Source organism: Takifugu rubripes, chromosome 3 (genome assembly GCF_901000725.2).
Source record: "Takifugu rubripes chromosome 3, fTakRub1.2, whole genome shotgun sequence".
NCBI lineage: Eukaryota > Metazoa > Chordata > Actinopteri > Tetraodontiformes > Tetraodontidae > Takifugu > Takifugu rubripes.
The window spans coordinates 11,946,008-11,963,701 of NC_042287.1; the positions used below are offsets into that span (position 1 = coordinate 11,946,008).

The 17,694-nt window shown below is 43.7% G+C and overlaps 1 protein-coding gene across 1 annotated transcript in view; it reads right to left on the reverse strand.

Annotated features, from left to right (window-relative positions):
• Positions 1–396: 396 nt before the first annotated feature.
• opn7b (opsin 7, group member b) overlaps positions 397–17,694 on the reverse strand; it is a 24,259-nt gene continuing 6,961 nt past the window's right edge. The window contains exons 2-6 of the mRNA XM_003963359.2: positions 9,135–9,222; positions 8,889–9,051; positions 8,162–8,289; positions 3,981–4,315; positions 397–3,897 (exon numbers count right to left, since the gene is read on the reverse strand). Coding sequence (XP_003963408.2) covers positions 3,412–3,897; positions 3,981–4,315; positions 8,162–8,289; positions 8,889–9,051; positions 9,135–9,222 — 1,200 coding nt within the window. The 3' untranslated portion in view covers positions 397–3,411. The remainder of the gene's footprint in view (positions 3,898–3,980; positions 4,316–8,161; positions 8,290–8,888; positions 9,052–9,134; positions 9,223–17,694) is intronic.

The window sequence follows — 17,694 nt, forward strand, 5'->3', positions numbered from 1 at the left end:
GTCGCAAAGGTCTCCGTGTTTTTGTTCAAGGTCAGAGATGTTGATTATTCAGGGATTAAATATTTCGATTAGAGCCGACTGTAATTTATATTCATATAAAGCCCCCTTATGTAATGTTGGTTTAGCTTCTTATAGCAGATTAATGACTCAAACAGTCAATCACGTAGGGGGGGGAAATGACCCTTTTTGGTTTGTGTTTGCAGCCTGTTACCGGCGACGGTGCGTCTTCCGTTCAGACGTCCCCCCAAAAACCACGAGAGCTGCTCTCCGTGTAATGGAATCTGGTATTTTATTCGTCCTTCTCTGGAAATATAGATTTATGACGGTTCATACAATCCACAAATCTGTAAACAAACCAAAATAAAACAAACGTAAACATTTCTCTTTTTTTTCACAATGCGTCACTGATGAGGACATTTCTTGATGCTTACAATTATGATGCAGAGAACACACGGATCTTCACATATGTACATAAGGTGTATTTACAGTCACATTCGGCCTTGCGTGTTTGGGAATCTGCATTTTTAAACATTAGTGTAAAACATCCCATCCATCTCCTGTTAGTCCTATTGGAAACAACAGACGCCCGCCTGGATCACTGAGCGTCCTCATAGCGTTATTTGCATTGGATTATCGGGGACATATAGGCAGCTGTATTAGGATTTATATTCGGTTGTTCAGAGAGTCCGCCAAGTATATTAACCAAAATCACATATTGCCTTTTTCTGCTGATTCAGCCGCATCCTTCAGATGGGATTAAAGGAATCTACTTGGCAGGTGAGCTATAGAATAAAGAGAGGCTGTTTGATGTACGCAACATGTGCCAGCACTTTTCCCATTCATCTGCCATTTTCTTTCATTCGACTATAATCGTGCTTTTAATTGGCTTTTTACTGAAGGCTGCTCACTTCCAGTCGACAGGAGAACCAACTACATTCCATTAGTTGGAGGTAGTAACACTCACCCTCACAGAAACTGCATCTGCATTAATTGTTAACATATCAGCTGTAGTTTGTTTGTTACATATGGTCCAACAGAAATGGCACTCACTTATTGCCATTACATCAGTCTTCTTCCTCCATAGATTGACCTAAAAATGGCAACTTTGAGGCTCATGGTAGTTTTTTACAAACACAAAGTCAGTCACCATTTAGAAGCTTAAAAAGACGGGAACAGACAGAATTGACGCCTACATTCACGTCAGGGTGTGCTCTTATATACACATTTAGGATTGTTGCTGTCTGAAATAAACTTTGGCTGTGTCACACATGCAAACCCACGAGTACAAAAAGTCCCTGATACCGTTTGAAACCAGCAGAGATGACAGCTTTGGCTGTAGTATGACATGCACGATAATCCTGTCTGATTTCAGCTAAACTTAAACCCTCTTTTTTTTAAAAAAGAAATCCACTTAAAAACCTCTGATTAAGGTGACACAGAACCAACACTCATCCATGCTTGGAAAAATAGTGAAGTGCTGTAACGGACTGTGCATCACAACAGGACAGAGGGATGGAGAGCACCGAAGGCCTGGTTTCCCTTTGCTTGGCCACCTGAAGGATGTTTTAAAGTGGTCAACCTTTGATACCACATTTACAGCTCAAAGGAGACAGTTTCTCTTCGTTTTGCAGATACTTATCTTGCTGTTGCTGTTGAAAACAGCCAAATAAATTGGATAAAAACCAAAATAACTTAAAGGTATTTTATCATTGTCCGTCCATCACTCTGTCCAGTCCTCTCACCTGTTTCTTGTTGCATTCACACAGGCCTAAAGTGTAAAAGAGGCATCATCATAAAGCTTTTACATAAACATGCTATTTTTGTTAGAAATCCCCTTCAAAGAAGAACATATTTTGATTTTGTTTGGAAGTGGGTATTATATAAAATCCATCAACTCCACAGAATGATATTGCATGTAAAGGGTCTATAAAATGTCTTCCACTGAGTTTTAAGGCTTATCAGTAACAAAAACACACAAAAAAGGAAACAGCAATGTACAATTTCATGGTGTAAGCTTATACTTCGCGATGGCAGTTTCTTTTCTTTAGCTCAGAAAAAGGTAGACAGTGTCTCTATAAACAGATTCGGAACTTTGTTTTGCAAATACTTTTTGGGTGATGCTAAACTCTTTGATCCTACAACAGCCTTCCCACAGCTATCCCATTTTAAAGAGTTTAATTGAGCTGGTAGATTAGCCGGCATTGATAACTGATTATCAGAAGCAGCCGTCACTATCAGTAAGAGTCTGGTAATTGAAGAAGTGCAGCCGTCAGCGGCAAAAAAACACGCTGAAATGGCTTTTTTACAGTAGCGGATGGGAAAGTTTCACGTCAAAGCCGAGCTGCTTTTACACCCCTCTGGAGAAAACAGGCGGCAACGCCACCTTCATCTTCGTGGTGAAGAGAGGGAACCATAACCGCCTGTCAATGTTGCACGAGTCAGCCTGAATGTGAGCTCAGTCCACTCTAATTAATCTTATCCAGCCGTTTAGGACTTTGGTTTGATGACCCGCGCTGCCGGGAAGGCGGGGGGGAGTAGAAAATGCTGACTGGACAAACAAGAGGCTGAGCCACTGAGCATATATTTTTTTCTAACCGCTGAGGCGTCACGATGGGACTGTGAACTCGTAAATACTTCCACATCCTCTTTTTCCAGGTGAGAAACAGATCCCAAAAGGCATGTGGCAGACATCCGTGCATAGACAAGCCTGACCACGACTTAATACTTTTTTGTTATATACAGAAATAAAAAACACCATTACTTTTAGCGTTCAATTTGTAAATCAATCAGAGGCACAGTAGAAAAATGCACACATCGACAAAGTTGAAATAAATACACATCACAATTATATAAATTACTGCACATCTTACTCTGTCTCGTCAGGCTTCGCCACCAACCGTGTCACCAGTTCAACCTCTCCATGGAAGGGTTGCATTGGTTTCATTTTCCTTCTTTCTTAAATGAGGAAATCTACGAACAAAACCTCTTTGCTAACAAGATGTCTGACATAGAAATAGAGAATAGACAGAAATCAGATCCAGTGAATAAAGTTTACACATGTAACAACAGGCTCAGTCGGTCAGATCTTCCCCTCAGTGGTGTGTTTTTTTAAATTTCACGAGCACTCCAAAGTGAGGACACAGCATGGATGAACCCTGTAGTGCTTAGCTTGCATCACGTTCAGTTTTTTGTAACCAGGTAAAACACACACTTGTGGTTGCATATTGAGAGCTGATTGGCTCATTTCTCCACATATATTGGCTTTGTGTACTGTACCTACAGTATATACAGTATGTAATTTCATTTGAGGCAATCTTCACAAGCTTGCGCCTTGCTCCGTTTTTCCCTTTTCCACAACACGGGACTTTCCTACATTTTCTTCAGACGTCGCTCTCGGTGGCCGGTGATGGTTTACAGGAAGTCGCTCTGTAACTCGTTGGACAGCCGACTGACCGCCACCTCCTGGTGTAGTGATCCTTTAAGTATCCTCACAGTCTGCTGCGGGCTGTAGTCGGTACACTCGTCCCTGTTCCCAGAGACTGTCTGAGGGTAAGGACAGTGTCTACACTTCCCGTGACTCTCCGGGAGCCCGTTTGAAAACCTGGTAGAGTTGCACTCTTGTTGGCAGGTCGTCTTCTCGACTGAGCCTCGTTGGCACAGGCATCCACCCAGGGTCCTTCTGCAGCGGGCCACGTCCCTGCACAGGAACTTACGGAAGTTGGGCTTGAAGACCAGGTAGACAATGGGGTTGTAAAGGGTGGAGGACTTGGCAAATATAGCTGCAATGGCAAAAGCCATGGGGGGAACAGTTGCTGGGTTACCAAATGCTGCCCACATGGACACAATAGCATAGGGACTCCATGCGGCGAGGAAGCCGATGCAAACCGCCACCGACATCTTAGAAGACAGCAGCAAACAACATATATCAGTCACGCAAACATGCACTCCTTTACATGTCCTTGGCCGGTGAGCCCAGTTACCTTGACGATGAGCGCATGGGCGTTGGCAATCTTGTTCTGTGGCGCCACATGCTGCTGCACGGCCTGGCGGGAGCCCCGGACGGTCACCAAGATGAACGTGTAGGACAGGAAAATGACAGTGCAGGGGATAATGTAGCAGAAGAAGAACAAGCAGACGATGTAGCTCATCGCCGCCGAGCTCGTGCTGGGAGCGTGCCAGTTAATGCAGCAGGCCGTGCCATATGGCTCGGCCCCGTACTCTCCCCATCCCGACAGGGGGCCGATGGCGAAGACACTGGAGTAGCACCAGACCCCTGCGACCAGCATGTAGGCGTGATAATAGGAAAACTTGTTGCCTGAGGAAGAGAATATCAGATCAGAGCAAAAATCAAGACATTTTGGGGGGCACAACACTTCTGTAATGGAGTGATATGATATTATTGCTATCTGGGTTTTTTTGTCTGAAGCAGCGTTTCAGCCTGAGGTTGTGTTTGCTTGTGCAAGTCAATTTTTTTCCTCCTCCTCCCATGCTTAACACTTGATATCGTTCAATGCAGGGATTAACTTCATTGCAGAAAATGGCATCGCTTTCGGTATTGAAGACTCAGGGTTGGGGACTGCAAAAAAGAATCTCGTGCTTTTGTCACTTGAAATAATCATCTCAGTTTGCTGCTATTTTTCCCCTGCATTTGCGTTAAGAGAGCTCACTATTTGTGTTTAACCACATTAGTGTCTACTGTTGGACGTGATTGATGTGGACAAGGACTTAATGTGAAGCCAGCGCGGAGGGTATCGTACAGCCGCTGCAGCTCTGTAACGTCCCCTCTCCCTGTGCCCGTGGAGGGTGGGGGTTGGTGATTAATCCCTGTGGCACTCATGTCATGTCGTATGCTGTTTGGAAAAAGGGGCCTGAAGTGCTACGTTAGGATGTACGCAATCTTTTTTTTTAGCGGCTTGTTTTCTGCTTCTCATAACCTTCTTCCACTCTCATCCCTGTATTGCCCCCCCCCCCCCTTCCCCCCAACCCCCCCTCCTTCCTCCCCCTGCAGGACAATCAACTGTCTGGCTGAGACTCTTCAGGCATGTGTCAATGCGTTATTAACACCTTTAGAAAGGATCATTATCACCCAGGAGATTAGAATTCCTTCCTCTGTATTGTTTCCAAATGGATCTGTCCGTCTCTTCTATCCGGCCCATCTCTGCTCTCTACAGAACATGGTGACACTGTGTATTACCACGTAGTTTGTAGCTTGTTTGTAGTATTCCCGTACCATAGCTCACTGTCTAAAAGTATTTTGGACAACATTGTTAAATCTAGCAGCCCAGTAAATATCCTGGGGCTGAGGAGGTTCTGTTCAGTCTCCACGAGGTCATTCAGCTTGATGGGAGAGTCATAAACATGTTTTAATTAATCAAATGACTGCGATCACTTTAAAGCTGCTGTCTGACCTTAAGTTACTTGGGTATGACCTCCAGAGTTCACTGGTCTAATAATAATCAATAAAATGTTGCAGATTTTCAGGTGAGGACAACACATGAAAAAACATACACAACCTCAGGATTAATGCTGTCGGATGTAGTTCTCTTCAAACTCGTCAGACTTTATTTTAGTTATTTCTGCACCTACAGGCACGTCTTTGCAGTTGGATTTGTGTTTAGTGTTGTCTTGGCTCTACCGTGGCCATCAGACTTCTCGGCCCCTTCGTTCTCCTGTGAAGCATCAACCATCACCACCCAAGTACTGTTGTGTTCGCAAACCCATAAGTAAGTTTCTGGGAAGAGTACTTTCACTTTCCATTTTATAAAGTATGCATCAGACAGGACTTTTGTGGACTTGGGGCAACTAGTATCCCACAATGCATTTCATCTCAGCCAGCGACAGCCGAGGTGATGGTGGGAAGTACGTGCTTCAAAGTACAGACGTGCAGGTATGTACCTGCGCACTGGTCTCCACCAACATGTGCTCTTCTGCTACTCCCTTACATGGTCAGTTTGCCTGAAATGTGATACATTCGTATCACATTTTAGTATCTTGGAGGCATCATAAGATTAAACTTTAATTCTAGCTGGAGGTAAAAATGTTCTGATCTGAAGGATCGTGGCTTATTTTCTTGGTTTTCAATACTCCCAAAGGGGGCTACACTGAAAATATTACCTCCATGGAGTCATTCAAGTTTGTCCACAATATAATCAAGTATTCTGGGGAAACACTTCATGGTTTACTGGGTGTGCAGAGAAAGTAGGGCTCACCCAGGCGAGGAATATTACAGATTTATTTGATGAACCCTATGAAATGGGGCAGCTTTAAGGTAAAAGAACTTCACACTGACTCCTGTGTTGATGGCCAAAGGTCTGTTGCCATGGTGGGGTTGAGCCCAGTTTGAGCCCAGAAGTAATAAATGAGGTTTAATTGGGTGATGATGTCATTAGGTTCATGTGGTTCTAATACCTTGTTGGGATTGGCCTTGAGACCTTCGTATTAGGATGTTGAATTGTATCCGTGACCCAGAATGTGAGGCAGACCTGTTAACACAGGGATGCTTGGATGTGTGCAGCTCGACAGATGTGTATGAGCTGGGTCAGATCCCACCATAGGTCAGAGAGCTATGGCACAGCACCGAGCCACACAGCATTTTAGCATTTCAATGACTCCTCTATATACTTCTGATAAACTTACACACAGAGATTTAGGTACATCTCACAGTGTGGTTTGTGTTAAGTTTACTAAAGCTGCACAGGCCATGGAAGGTGTGATGGTTCACGTGCTGCTCCCAAACGTTGCCTGAAAGGACCTGGAAATTCCAACCACTGCTACTAAAGCTAACACAATAAAAGCTTAGGTCTTGTGCTTGGTATCCTGTGGGGCCAGAATCAGAAATCCCAGCAGACACAGAGCTCCTGAGGGCATTCCTAAAAGAGCTTTGAACTGTGCTTTTTATTCTGGAACCTGGATTTCAGCGGGATGAGGATGATTATTTCCACTTGAATCTGCAGGACTGGGCGTGGGAGAGCGAAGGAGATAAATGTGTGTGACAGACCTTGTGAACTCAAATATGGGACTGAAAGAGGCAAAAGCTGTTGATTGGAGTAAAATATCCTGCTTTGATTGCGTTTGCGAGGCAGTTTGCAATCCTCAGTGCAAATGTTCCCTTAACTGTTGCCATTAAAATGTGCAAATTCAAATCCAGGTCCAATTAGTGTGTTTCAGTAGTTGTCATAGCAACAGTCTGGCAGTTGGCATGGCATTGAAGTGATTTCTTCACCTTCACGACAGTCTGACACGATTAAAAGGTGAGGACCAATTTGATAGCTGCCCCCCCCCCCCCCCTTTATTTCCACCAGCAGCTACTATGGTAGGTGGTTATGACATCTTTATTTCTCAGGCTCAGCCCACACGAGAGTTCTGATGTGTAAATAGATGTGAAATCCTGTGTGAGACTCTTAACCTGGTTTGTAAATGCTCCCACCCCACAGGAGACAGTTCAGGCTCCTCCCCCATGCAACTGACAGGGCTTTCCATCATTTCATCACCATCACTGCACTAGTTTAATGAGTATCAATCACGGCAGACATGCATGGCTGCACATGTGCTGCATGTGCGCTGCATACGGGTGCACCTCTTCGGTCCAGCTCCACAAGCCCATCCAGATATCTCGGCCTTTACCTTAAGAAATTTAGTTCTGGGATAGAAAATAATCACTGTTTGAATTCAATAATGTCATTTTCTTTTCTTTTCCACAGCACTTTCAAAGAATTCATAAAAGCTTCCAAAGGTAATAATACATTCGTTGTCACTACTCGTGTGTTTTAAATGCTTTCTTGAGGTTTTTCCTCATACACAACACATGAGTAAAACTTTGACCTTGGATGCCATAAGGAGAGGAACCACCGAGGCTGCATGCAGCTACTGTATTTCAGAAGCATCTGCAGAGGAATGTGTATATTACTGAACAACATGCCCTTAATAATGTTCGGCCAACTCTTATTACGAAGCGCTGCTGTTGGAACCATAGCTGTTTCTTTGCAAGCAAAGAAGTTTGCCAGGGCTTCAGGTTGCAGTTGCGAGTGCAGCTGAGGCAAATTCTTAATATCCAGTTTCAGATGCAACCTTAAACAACAGGGCAAATTTTAGCTAATAATAGCATCAAGACCAGTTGGTATTTACAAAGCTAGCATACTTGCACACATTGTTGTGTTCTTACCATAGTTTGGGCAGCAGACTTTGAGCCAGCAGACACAGGAGAGAGCTGTGAGGTTGGACAAACTGCACAATCCAAATAAAACCCCACAAAAGGCATAGACTATACAGGTGGACTTGTAGAACAGCCACCTGGAAGGAACAAAGCAGAGATATAGAAGAATGGGTATAAATGTGGCAGATGTATAATGCAATTCACAGCTGGCTGAGGGGAAACTGTTGAGCAGTTCAGGTCCTGCCTTGAGTCACGCAGAACTGCAGAGAGCGGCGATGCATTCAAACCCAATCCTGGCACATTCGAGGGCCGTAGAGCGCTCCAGGGATGTGAGTACCACAACGACAGTGTCTCGCTGCAATATTCATCATCCACTTCCCCTGTGCGCTTTACATTTATTCAACATGAAGCTGATATCTTGCTGCCAAGCAGAGCTCAGCTTTGGAACCCTCTCATCCATTATGGCTGAAGCAGTGAGCTGAGAATTTAAATTAAAATTTGACTGCTCTTTTTCTTAAACAAATCTCACTGATGGCTGATCCAGGACACTTAAAAAAGAGCCTAAGAAGCTAAAATCTACTTTTGATTTTAATTATTAATAATCAAGTAGCACTGGGTATAAATTATCCTGGAAAAGCAGATTTCATCCCACCCAGCTCCAGGAACACATCCGATCTTTCAGATGATGTCGAACTACGATGACGATATCAACCAAAAAACGTAATTGTTCCCTCACATGTGAGAGTAGGCTGAAGGGATGGCGAGAGGGAAGAGCGTTAATGTCATGCCCAGGTCACTGATGGCCAGATTAACCACGAAAAACTCCGCTGGCTTCAGGGAGGCCTTCTTCCTGTAAGCCACGAGGAGAAGGGTTCCGTTCCCCAGCACCGAAAGCACACCTGAGACACAGAGAGGCAGATGTCAGCAGGTTTGGAGGGGGAATTCTGGATCATTGCAGCGAAAAGAAGATGCAAAGGCTCACCTAGGACAGTGTACAGAGTTCCCATGATGAAGTCATTATCTTTTGATATGTTGGACACGAGCAGAAAATTTTCAGAGGCATTTCCCATCTAAAACCAAAGAAAACAGCACAAGAAAAGTAAAAACGGGTGATTTTCCCTCCCACTTGCAGACCTTGTTTAGAGATCACCCTCACTGCGACTCAGCTGCAGCAAACATCTGGAATATTTCAACAGGAGGAGGCAAGTTGATGAAACACAGAACAAAAATAAATGCTGGTTAGCTTAGGCGGCGTGGACTCCCTCGAGGCGGGCAGTCGTGCTCCTTTGCTTCAGCATTTCAAAGCGACACATTTTCATTTGCAACCTGTGTTCCACAGGCCTTCTGGGAGTTATCCCATTAGACCTGGTTTACCTGTGGTGGGGGACAAAAAAAACATAAACGTGCCATCCAGTCAGTCCTCAATGCCAGGCAGAATTACATTTAAACCTCATCGTTCACATCTGTGCTACCGTGCGCCATCGAGCCTCTACCTACCACCCACCCACACTCCACACTTTTGAACCAATTTTCTGAAACTGTGCGTACCGTCGCCTTAAGTTTATTATATAAAACCTATACCGAGAACCCATGGAGAGCAGGGCCGAGGACATGATGTTCAAAGAGAAGCAGCGTCCTCAGGGGATTCTTTCAACGTTATTCTCTCCATACGCTTTATTTAAATGGCCTCCGTGCTGCTCGTACGTGTCTGCACACACCTGCATGTTGCTTGATAAATGGGCAAAGGAATGAGTGTTGCTACGCCTGAAAAGCAACTTTACGTGAACTAAAGTCATAAAAATGCTGGAATAAACTCGCTCTAAGTGGAATCAAATTAAAGTTTCATTATTGCTTGTACCTCATCGGCAGGAATGTTATGAATGTAAATGATGGTGAACATACAAGTTGATATAAAACACGGGCATAAATTCACATTTTTCACTTATGAAGAGTTGAAACGCACTGATGTGACAAATTAATTCTTCCACTCGGGGAAATGCAATTATCCAAATGTTCTCCTTAAACCTCCATGAAGGAGTATTTCTTCTTTATTTAAAAAAAATTAAATAAAGTGTGTGTGTGTGTGTGTGTGTGTGTGTGTGTGTGTGTGTGTGTCTGTGTGTGTGTGTGCGTGTGACTCTGAGTTCCACACAACCAACAATTAATGTAGATGAAATCCAAAATGAACAGAGCACGCATTAGAGAAGCACACTGGAAAACAAGCATCAGGGGTGAAGAGCACGTCACCATTTGGAAGAACGAGCACATTGTACAAAATCATATGAGGGAAATTAAAAAATAACAGAGAAATTCTTGTGAGGAACATGTGGGAATCAATGTGTTCCAAGAGATATTCAGCAGTGCATCTTCCTCTGACTGCTGGGCCCGGCCCGGACAGCAGCCCGGCAGGTCAGAACTAGGCGGTAGTTAGCATCACTAAAAGTTTGCTTGCCAAGGAGCGAGACGTCCTGGTACCTACAGCTCAGTAACTACTACTATTACCCGCATTAGGCCAAAAGTTTTATTTTTAAATGCACTAAACAGTTGTAAAAAGCGGCTCGACTGTTGGGAGTCAGGAAACCCGGAGTACAGGTGGGAAATTGTTGCATTCATCCTGTCCTGAGTGGCAGATACAGATTTAATCCACAGATAGCAGATGAGTAGCAAACAACGCTGACATTTAAAAGCTCTGGAGTTGGACGAGAACGTTAGCTCTCAGCTGTCAGCAGTGATCTTCAGATGATTCTCTGTCTATTTCTGTGTGTCATGTTCTCCTTCATCTAGAACAGATTAGAAGCCTGTCTCAGAAGATGGTGCTAAAAAACAGAGGACAGGCGGGCGGAAGGAGGAAATGAGAGGATCTGTCCACCAGCCTGAAACTCGGTAGTGAATGTGGACTCATCAGGAGGACAAATGAAGTCTCAGCATCTCCCAAATAGAGCTCACAGACGACAACAAAGAGATGGATGGAGAACTGTCAGGAAGACATTCCAAGCACCCTAATGGGGGTGTTGGGGGGAAGAGGGGGGAATTAAAGGAAATCCTTTAATTGGAACTATCAAATTTTTTTGGAAGAAGAGCAGAGAAAATAATCCCAAAGACGGAACAGGGCAGTAAAACACAGTTGGCGCTGAATTTTCTTGGCAGGGAAGGACACAAGCGGTGGAGGGTTTCCAGTCTGTAAGGTTGAGCGCGTTTCCCCAGCAGCAAAGTGCCGGCAACAGGCCAGGAACACCTAATCAAAGGCCTTTGCAGTTTCAAGGGGGACCGGAGTTCCTTTGTTTAATCTGCACCAGAGTTCAGATGAGCTATCACACCTAACGAAGCCGATGATCATAGGAAGTGACCCCTCGGTCTGAAAAGGCCCTCAGAGGTCCGCAGCAGTGACAACGCGGAGCTCAGACCATACTGGTCTCTGGGTGAACTCAGGCTCTGAGTCCTTTTGGCTTTCCCGGAGTATTACGGTGTCCTTCCACTAAGAGATGCTCTGCAACTGACATCTTAGGACTTCTTCCTGCTGCATGTGTGTACTGTTGGAATGGCCCCACATCAAAGAACCCGTCCCAATATTTACATCCAAGGGAACGGGAGCGGCATTGTCATCAGTAGGTATGAATGTAATGGACTGAAGGTAATCAGCTGATCAATGCTCTCTGGAAGATAGAGTTCGACGTTAGTTGTGTTTAAGAACTACTCAGGAGGAGCAGCGGAACAACATGTGCAAGAAGGTCTATTGATTTGAATGCGCAGTGTCAAATTGTACTCTTAAAGCACCCGACTCTTGAAGTGTTTAAACATTGATTTGGCAAATGAGGAGAAAATTATGTACAGGCTGGAATTGGCCTCTGACGCGTTCCCCCTGTTTAATTATTCACCAGAGACTGCCTTTTTTTTTTTCTCGGCTTCAGCTCATCGCAAGATCTGAGCGAACACAACAGAAATTCATTTATTCTCTTTTTTGTGACTTCAAGCTGCAGAACAGGGCTCGTGACCACAGGAGCCCGGCTACTGAAGGTTATTAAAGCATTAAAGCTTATTCCTTATGTCCAGTGTCAGGGTTAGCCACCAAATCAAAGGTGCAGGATGCCTCTGGGTGAGAGGAAAAATGGGTTGTTTTTAAGAACCCTGCGGAGGCTCCACCCAAAATGCAATTAATGGGTACAAAAATGGAATCAGGGCACGAAATGTTGGCACGCGTTTGAAGACCTGTTCCCGCTCCGAAGCAGGATGTTCACGCTGTTCTGCTGCTGATAGGGAAAGGGAAAAAACATAGAGATTCCCTTCTTTCTACAAAATTTCCCATGTTTTATTTTTCTTTATAAATATTTCAGATGCACATTTTTACGTCATGTTAATCTCTCATTCCCTTTAATGGACAGGAGCTCCCTTGGCAGAGAGTTAATGAGAGTGAGGAGCAGGATTCTCCTCATTCACAGGCTAAAGATACAACAACCACCTTGTTTTTAACATGACTCCAGCAAAAATGTCCGCCGCTACCTCCTAAATTTGCCAGCTTCTCCAAAATTCCGGGCAAACAGTCCGGTGACTCTTCACCACTGCTGTAAATTTGAACATTATCTTCAAGATAACAGCTGAGGCACGACGCATGTGGGAAAACGCGCTGTCAGGGATAAAAGATGGCAGAGCTGGACGCCAACGCTGGATAGAAGCTGTGTCTGCAAGACAGGAAACTAAAGATTTTAAAAAAGTGACCTAAAAACACGAACTATGGGATATAATGAGTCTCATAACTCATATGTGACGGGTCAGTGCTTCTATCGCTTGTAACAGTAACAAAGTTCACGATTTTCCCTGCTATGATCCGGCACTCCATTTGTAACACCTTCATTCCTGATGATAAACGGCTCTAAATGGCCTCCATTACAGCCCACTATCTCCATCCCTCGCTCCCATTTCTCTTGTCACTTCCACCAGTTGGGTTCTCGCGAATACAGGAAAGAGGGGAATACGTTGTCATCCTTTATCCTTGTTTCCTCTGCAGTAAGCTCATTTTCCCAGGGAACTTTATTCCTCCCTTGATGATTTCTTCTGCTGTGAGAGAGAAGTCAGCTTCAGCCGGGGATTCTTCTCACAATTGCGTCACATTGTCTGATCTGTCCTCTGAGGTCTCTCACGCCATCAAATATGCTCAATCTATGCGTTACTGAGTATGGAGCCTGAGAAGTGTGTTCAACAGAGATTATAATAGGGAAAATAGATTTAATTAAATGAATGAATGTGAGACAAATGGACAATATGAGAGTTAATAACCTAACAAACATCTCCATCTTTCTTATTAGAAATTCTCTGTCTGTACTTTGAGGTTCATCTCAACCCGATAATAATCTCATTAGACGGCTGCAGCCATGCTTTAATTCACCTCAGAGAATTAAAATGAAGGTGATGGGGGAGATAATGACGGTAAATCAAGTGTGAATACAGTTTCAATAAGGTATTTTTATCTCTTTTAAATTACTTTAAAACAGCTCAGAATTTTTTTTGGAATTGAATAAAATATCCTTTTCCTTTTTCATTTGAAATGGAACATTAGAAACACCCTGTTGGCACACTTTTGTGGCTTGAGGTTGCCAAATAAACATTTGCACCTTTCACACATGCACTGTGATCCCGACAGATTAGCTCCTCCATGAAGGCGGCGGCAGGACCACCGAAGGATTCTGTAAGCAGCCAATGGGCTCAAACAATTAGTGGGGAAGCCAAATAACAGCAGGTGTCACAGCAGGGTGATATTTACAGAGACAACTACGTGATCCCTTCCAGTTGGAGGAGTGAGGAGATCAAGAGATGCTATGTTGGGGGTTTAAGGTGCCAGTGAGAAGGTCCCAGGGGTTTCTGACCCCCCCACTGGTCCACTTCCACATGTTGCTCTCAGGTCATTTTAGAGTCCTTCATATGGAAATCTCTGGACTGTGGGAGGAAACCATCTAGATGTTTTCCATCAGCTCCTCTGAAACATTGTCTTTCTTTGTTTTTTAAATCTTACTTTACACTCGACTGAAGGCCGAATCGAATCCGTCATCTCACACCGCTCTACTTGTGCTGGTGCGGTCGGGGAGCCGGTGGCATGAACACATGACACAGCCAAACTGATGATTTATGAGGCGTAAGTTTTTTTTCTTATTCTTTATTGTATTTCTTATGAAGAAATTTCACGCCGCATCATTGAGGATTTAAAGGTTTTGCCACGAGCGCTGGAAAGTTTGTGGTGAAGCTTTCTAAGCAATTTCACTCCTCTTCCATAGATCACTATGTCTCAGCTCCATTTTCAATTAGCTAAGATCACCCTTTCTCTCTATTCCCAGGCAATGGAATCAGAGAAAGTAGTGGTGCGTGCATATGGATGACTTTCTCTCTCCTTTCTCACAAACACATCCTCAACAGTGGACACATGGGGCGGCTCCAGATTTAGAAGGAATCTTTTCAACCATCATCCTCCAAAAACAATATCTTTCTATGTTATTAATGATCACCATAAAACCACATGTTACAGGAACATTATTGGTTTAATCCACAGTGTTCCTTTCTGTTCGGGTGTTTACACCCTCAGAATGCACACAGGTGCACCGTAGCAAGAAGGTTCTGGGTTCATTTCCAGCTCTGAGCCTTTCTGCAGCCCAGTTTCCTCCCACAGCCCAATGATTTGCCACTGGGTGAGAATGATGGACTGGTGACATATCCTGGCTGAATTACTGCCTCCACTGGGAAAGGATCCAGATTTGACCCAGATAAGTAATAAATGACAAAAAGACATGGATGGATGTTCCATTTTCCACTTCTTATCAGGGTCTGGATCAAGGCAGTTAGGAGGATGAGAGCATTCCTGTCCCACCCCCACACCTCCAGAAAGGCAATTCTGCCAGTACATCCTGAGTCTCCCTGGAAGTCTCATTTTGTCTGCGCTGGCTGTTCGTGAAGGTGAAAACAAGGTCACAGTACCAGCGCAGCCACAGTGGAAACTGCATTTCTCTAATGAGTCTGTTAAAGTGAGGATCTTAATCCCGGGACCTTCACGCAAAGCTGCCAAATTATTCAGCATGAGTATGTCGTCTGCAAAAAAACAACCCCCCACCCCAAAAAAACCACAATATCACGGGATATTAAGGTGATGATGGTGATGATTAAATAAGTAAAAGAGATCTCTTGTAAATATATATAGGGTGGAACCAGCCGTCAGCTCATCACAGGGCCCTCTGGGTTTGATATCAAGGTTACCCCGATAGTGCTCTCGAGATGTCCTGGCCCCTCCCCCCAGGTAGCAGCACACCTGCCATTTGTTAAGTTATTTTAGAAAATGGAAACCCTAGTAGAGAAAATGGACTAAAGTTTTTCTGGTTTCTTTCACTTCAGCCAGCAAAGGTCTTTGACGTAAAGCTGCAGATGTGGATTTTGTGGATTTGGGCCCTAACTTCAAGACTTCAGCCTTGTCAAAAGGCTTTGTTAACCCTGAGGGAGGCAATTTATTTTTTATTTTGAATCCTGTCATTGTTACTTTTCTAGGCACATTGCAAGGCCAAACCTGTGTGTTCAGATTCTCACGACATACAAACCAAATCACGCACACACCAGAAAGGTGTTATGTAAAAGAAATCGTGATGACAGCACAGCGGTGCTGCCAGGGCGGACGTTATTTACCTGGGAGAGCTGGGATCAAAACCTCTCAGAGCCTCTCGAATGGCACACTGACAGCTCAGGAAAGACACGGCTTCCTCTGCCAACGCCCAAACACCGAGGCTGAAGCACGCCGCGGTGGGATTAGATCAGTTTAGCGGTCGGATGAAAGCGAGCCAAGTCAGCTGACGGGTCGGGACTTGAAAAGACAGATAAACGAATGCACTCAAGGCACAACGTGCAGAACTTTGAGCTTAATCAACGTGCAAGTCCTCCTGCTCCGCGGAGGGACTTTTAATGACCTTTTCTGCTGTAATTTGGTGATGCATTGACCTCGCAGGTGCTGCTAATAATACATAGAGTCAAAAGGATATAAATGTTTGGACGAAAGAAAAGCAAACAAGATAAAGTTGTTTGGTTTTCATTTTAAAAGAAGGAAGCTCTTCCACCAAATGCACAAACAATCCAATCAATCTGGCCCCCACAATCCATAAAAACAGGAGGAGGAAGGAGAAAATCTGACATGAAGATTTGTGATGCGATAGTAAAACAACTTAAGAAGTCAAGATTGAGTCAAAAGCCTGAAGAAGAAAACAAACCTGAAAATCACAATAGATTCTAAAATCTTTTTTTTTTTTTAAAAACAACCCAACCACAAGGTCACAACATAAAAAGGAGGGAGGGAAAAAAATGAAATAATCAAACATTTCAAAGAGGAATCGATGAAATCAGAATGAACAAGAAAAATACCAACTTCTCATTAGAGGTGGCGTTCAGGAATGAGGAAGTGATTCTCCTCAATGAGACGCGGGTGAGAAACAGGAAGATGAAACAGGAGGTTGCCATGAAATGTGGAAATAAATAAAACATATAAACAAATGCAGCTCTGGTGATCACTGAGGGACAGGAAAACCTGCTCCATCTTTCCCTCACACATGACAAATATCAGATCTCACAGACTTCCATGATAATGAACCCACCAAGCTGCAAATCTGTCTTTGTTAGCACACATGACTCTCTCTGGCTGATTCTTCACATCATTTAACATTTCTTTGCTAACTTTACTGTTTTTCTGATCCTTGAAACCCTTTCTTGAGATTTCCGCTGGTGGTATCACATAACAAACTACAGGCTGTGTCCATTTGGTGATTCTTTTCATCTCCTTAAATCACAAGATGGAGATTTATCTTGTATTCTTATCGCAAATAGAAAAAAAAAATCCATTCTGCGGTGGTATGATCCACTTGTGACCACATTCTTTTGGGATTGGTAGATCATTCTCTTGGAGGTTGATGCTAATGTCCCAACAGTGAATGAATTCAACAGTGTGTGGCCGTTTTATGGCACAAACAGGACCTTCACTTGCTTTTACATCTTAGATTAAATAACTTTATATGTGAGCAGTATCAGTTAGCGTGACAATGTCAGTTAAACCAGATGGTGTTAATGCTCATGCTGCATTCAGGTTATATTGTAAAATTAGATTAGATGTGGGTCTCCCAATTAGGGCATGTTTCCACTGCAGGTACTCATATGACAAGCTGGCAGCGAGAGATCGGAACAACAACAAAACAATCACATTTGGGCAAAAGTCTGAAACTGCACGCTTCACAGAGCTGTAGGAAATAATATTCTCTTAGAATATTAAGCCACCTAGGGGATATCTCTGACTGACTGTTTTTTTTTTTAAGTTTAACAAAAAAAGCTTAACTTTCGCATGTTCAAAATTCATAAAGCTGAGGGTTTGCTGAAGCTTAGCTTCATCAATATTTGATTAAAAGAGCTTAATATAACTCATTTAAACAGCTTTTCTCCAGTCCTCCGAATATGTGAAGTCCACACCTTATTGATGCTCTTGCAATGTCTCACCTCAGTCTCACATTCAGCTGCGGGTGGTCACATATCGAAGGATA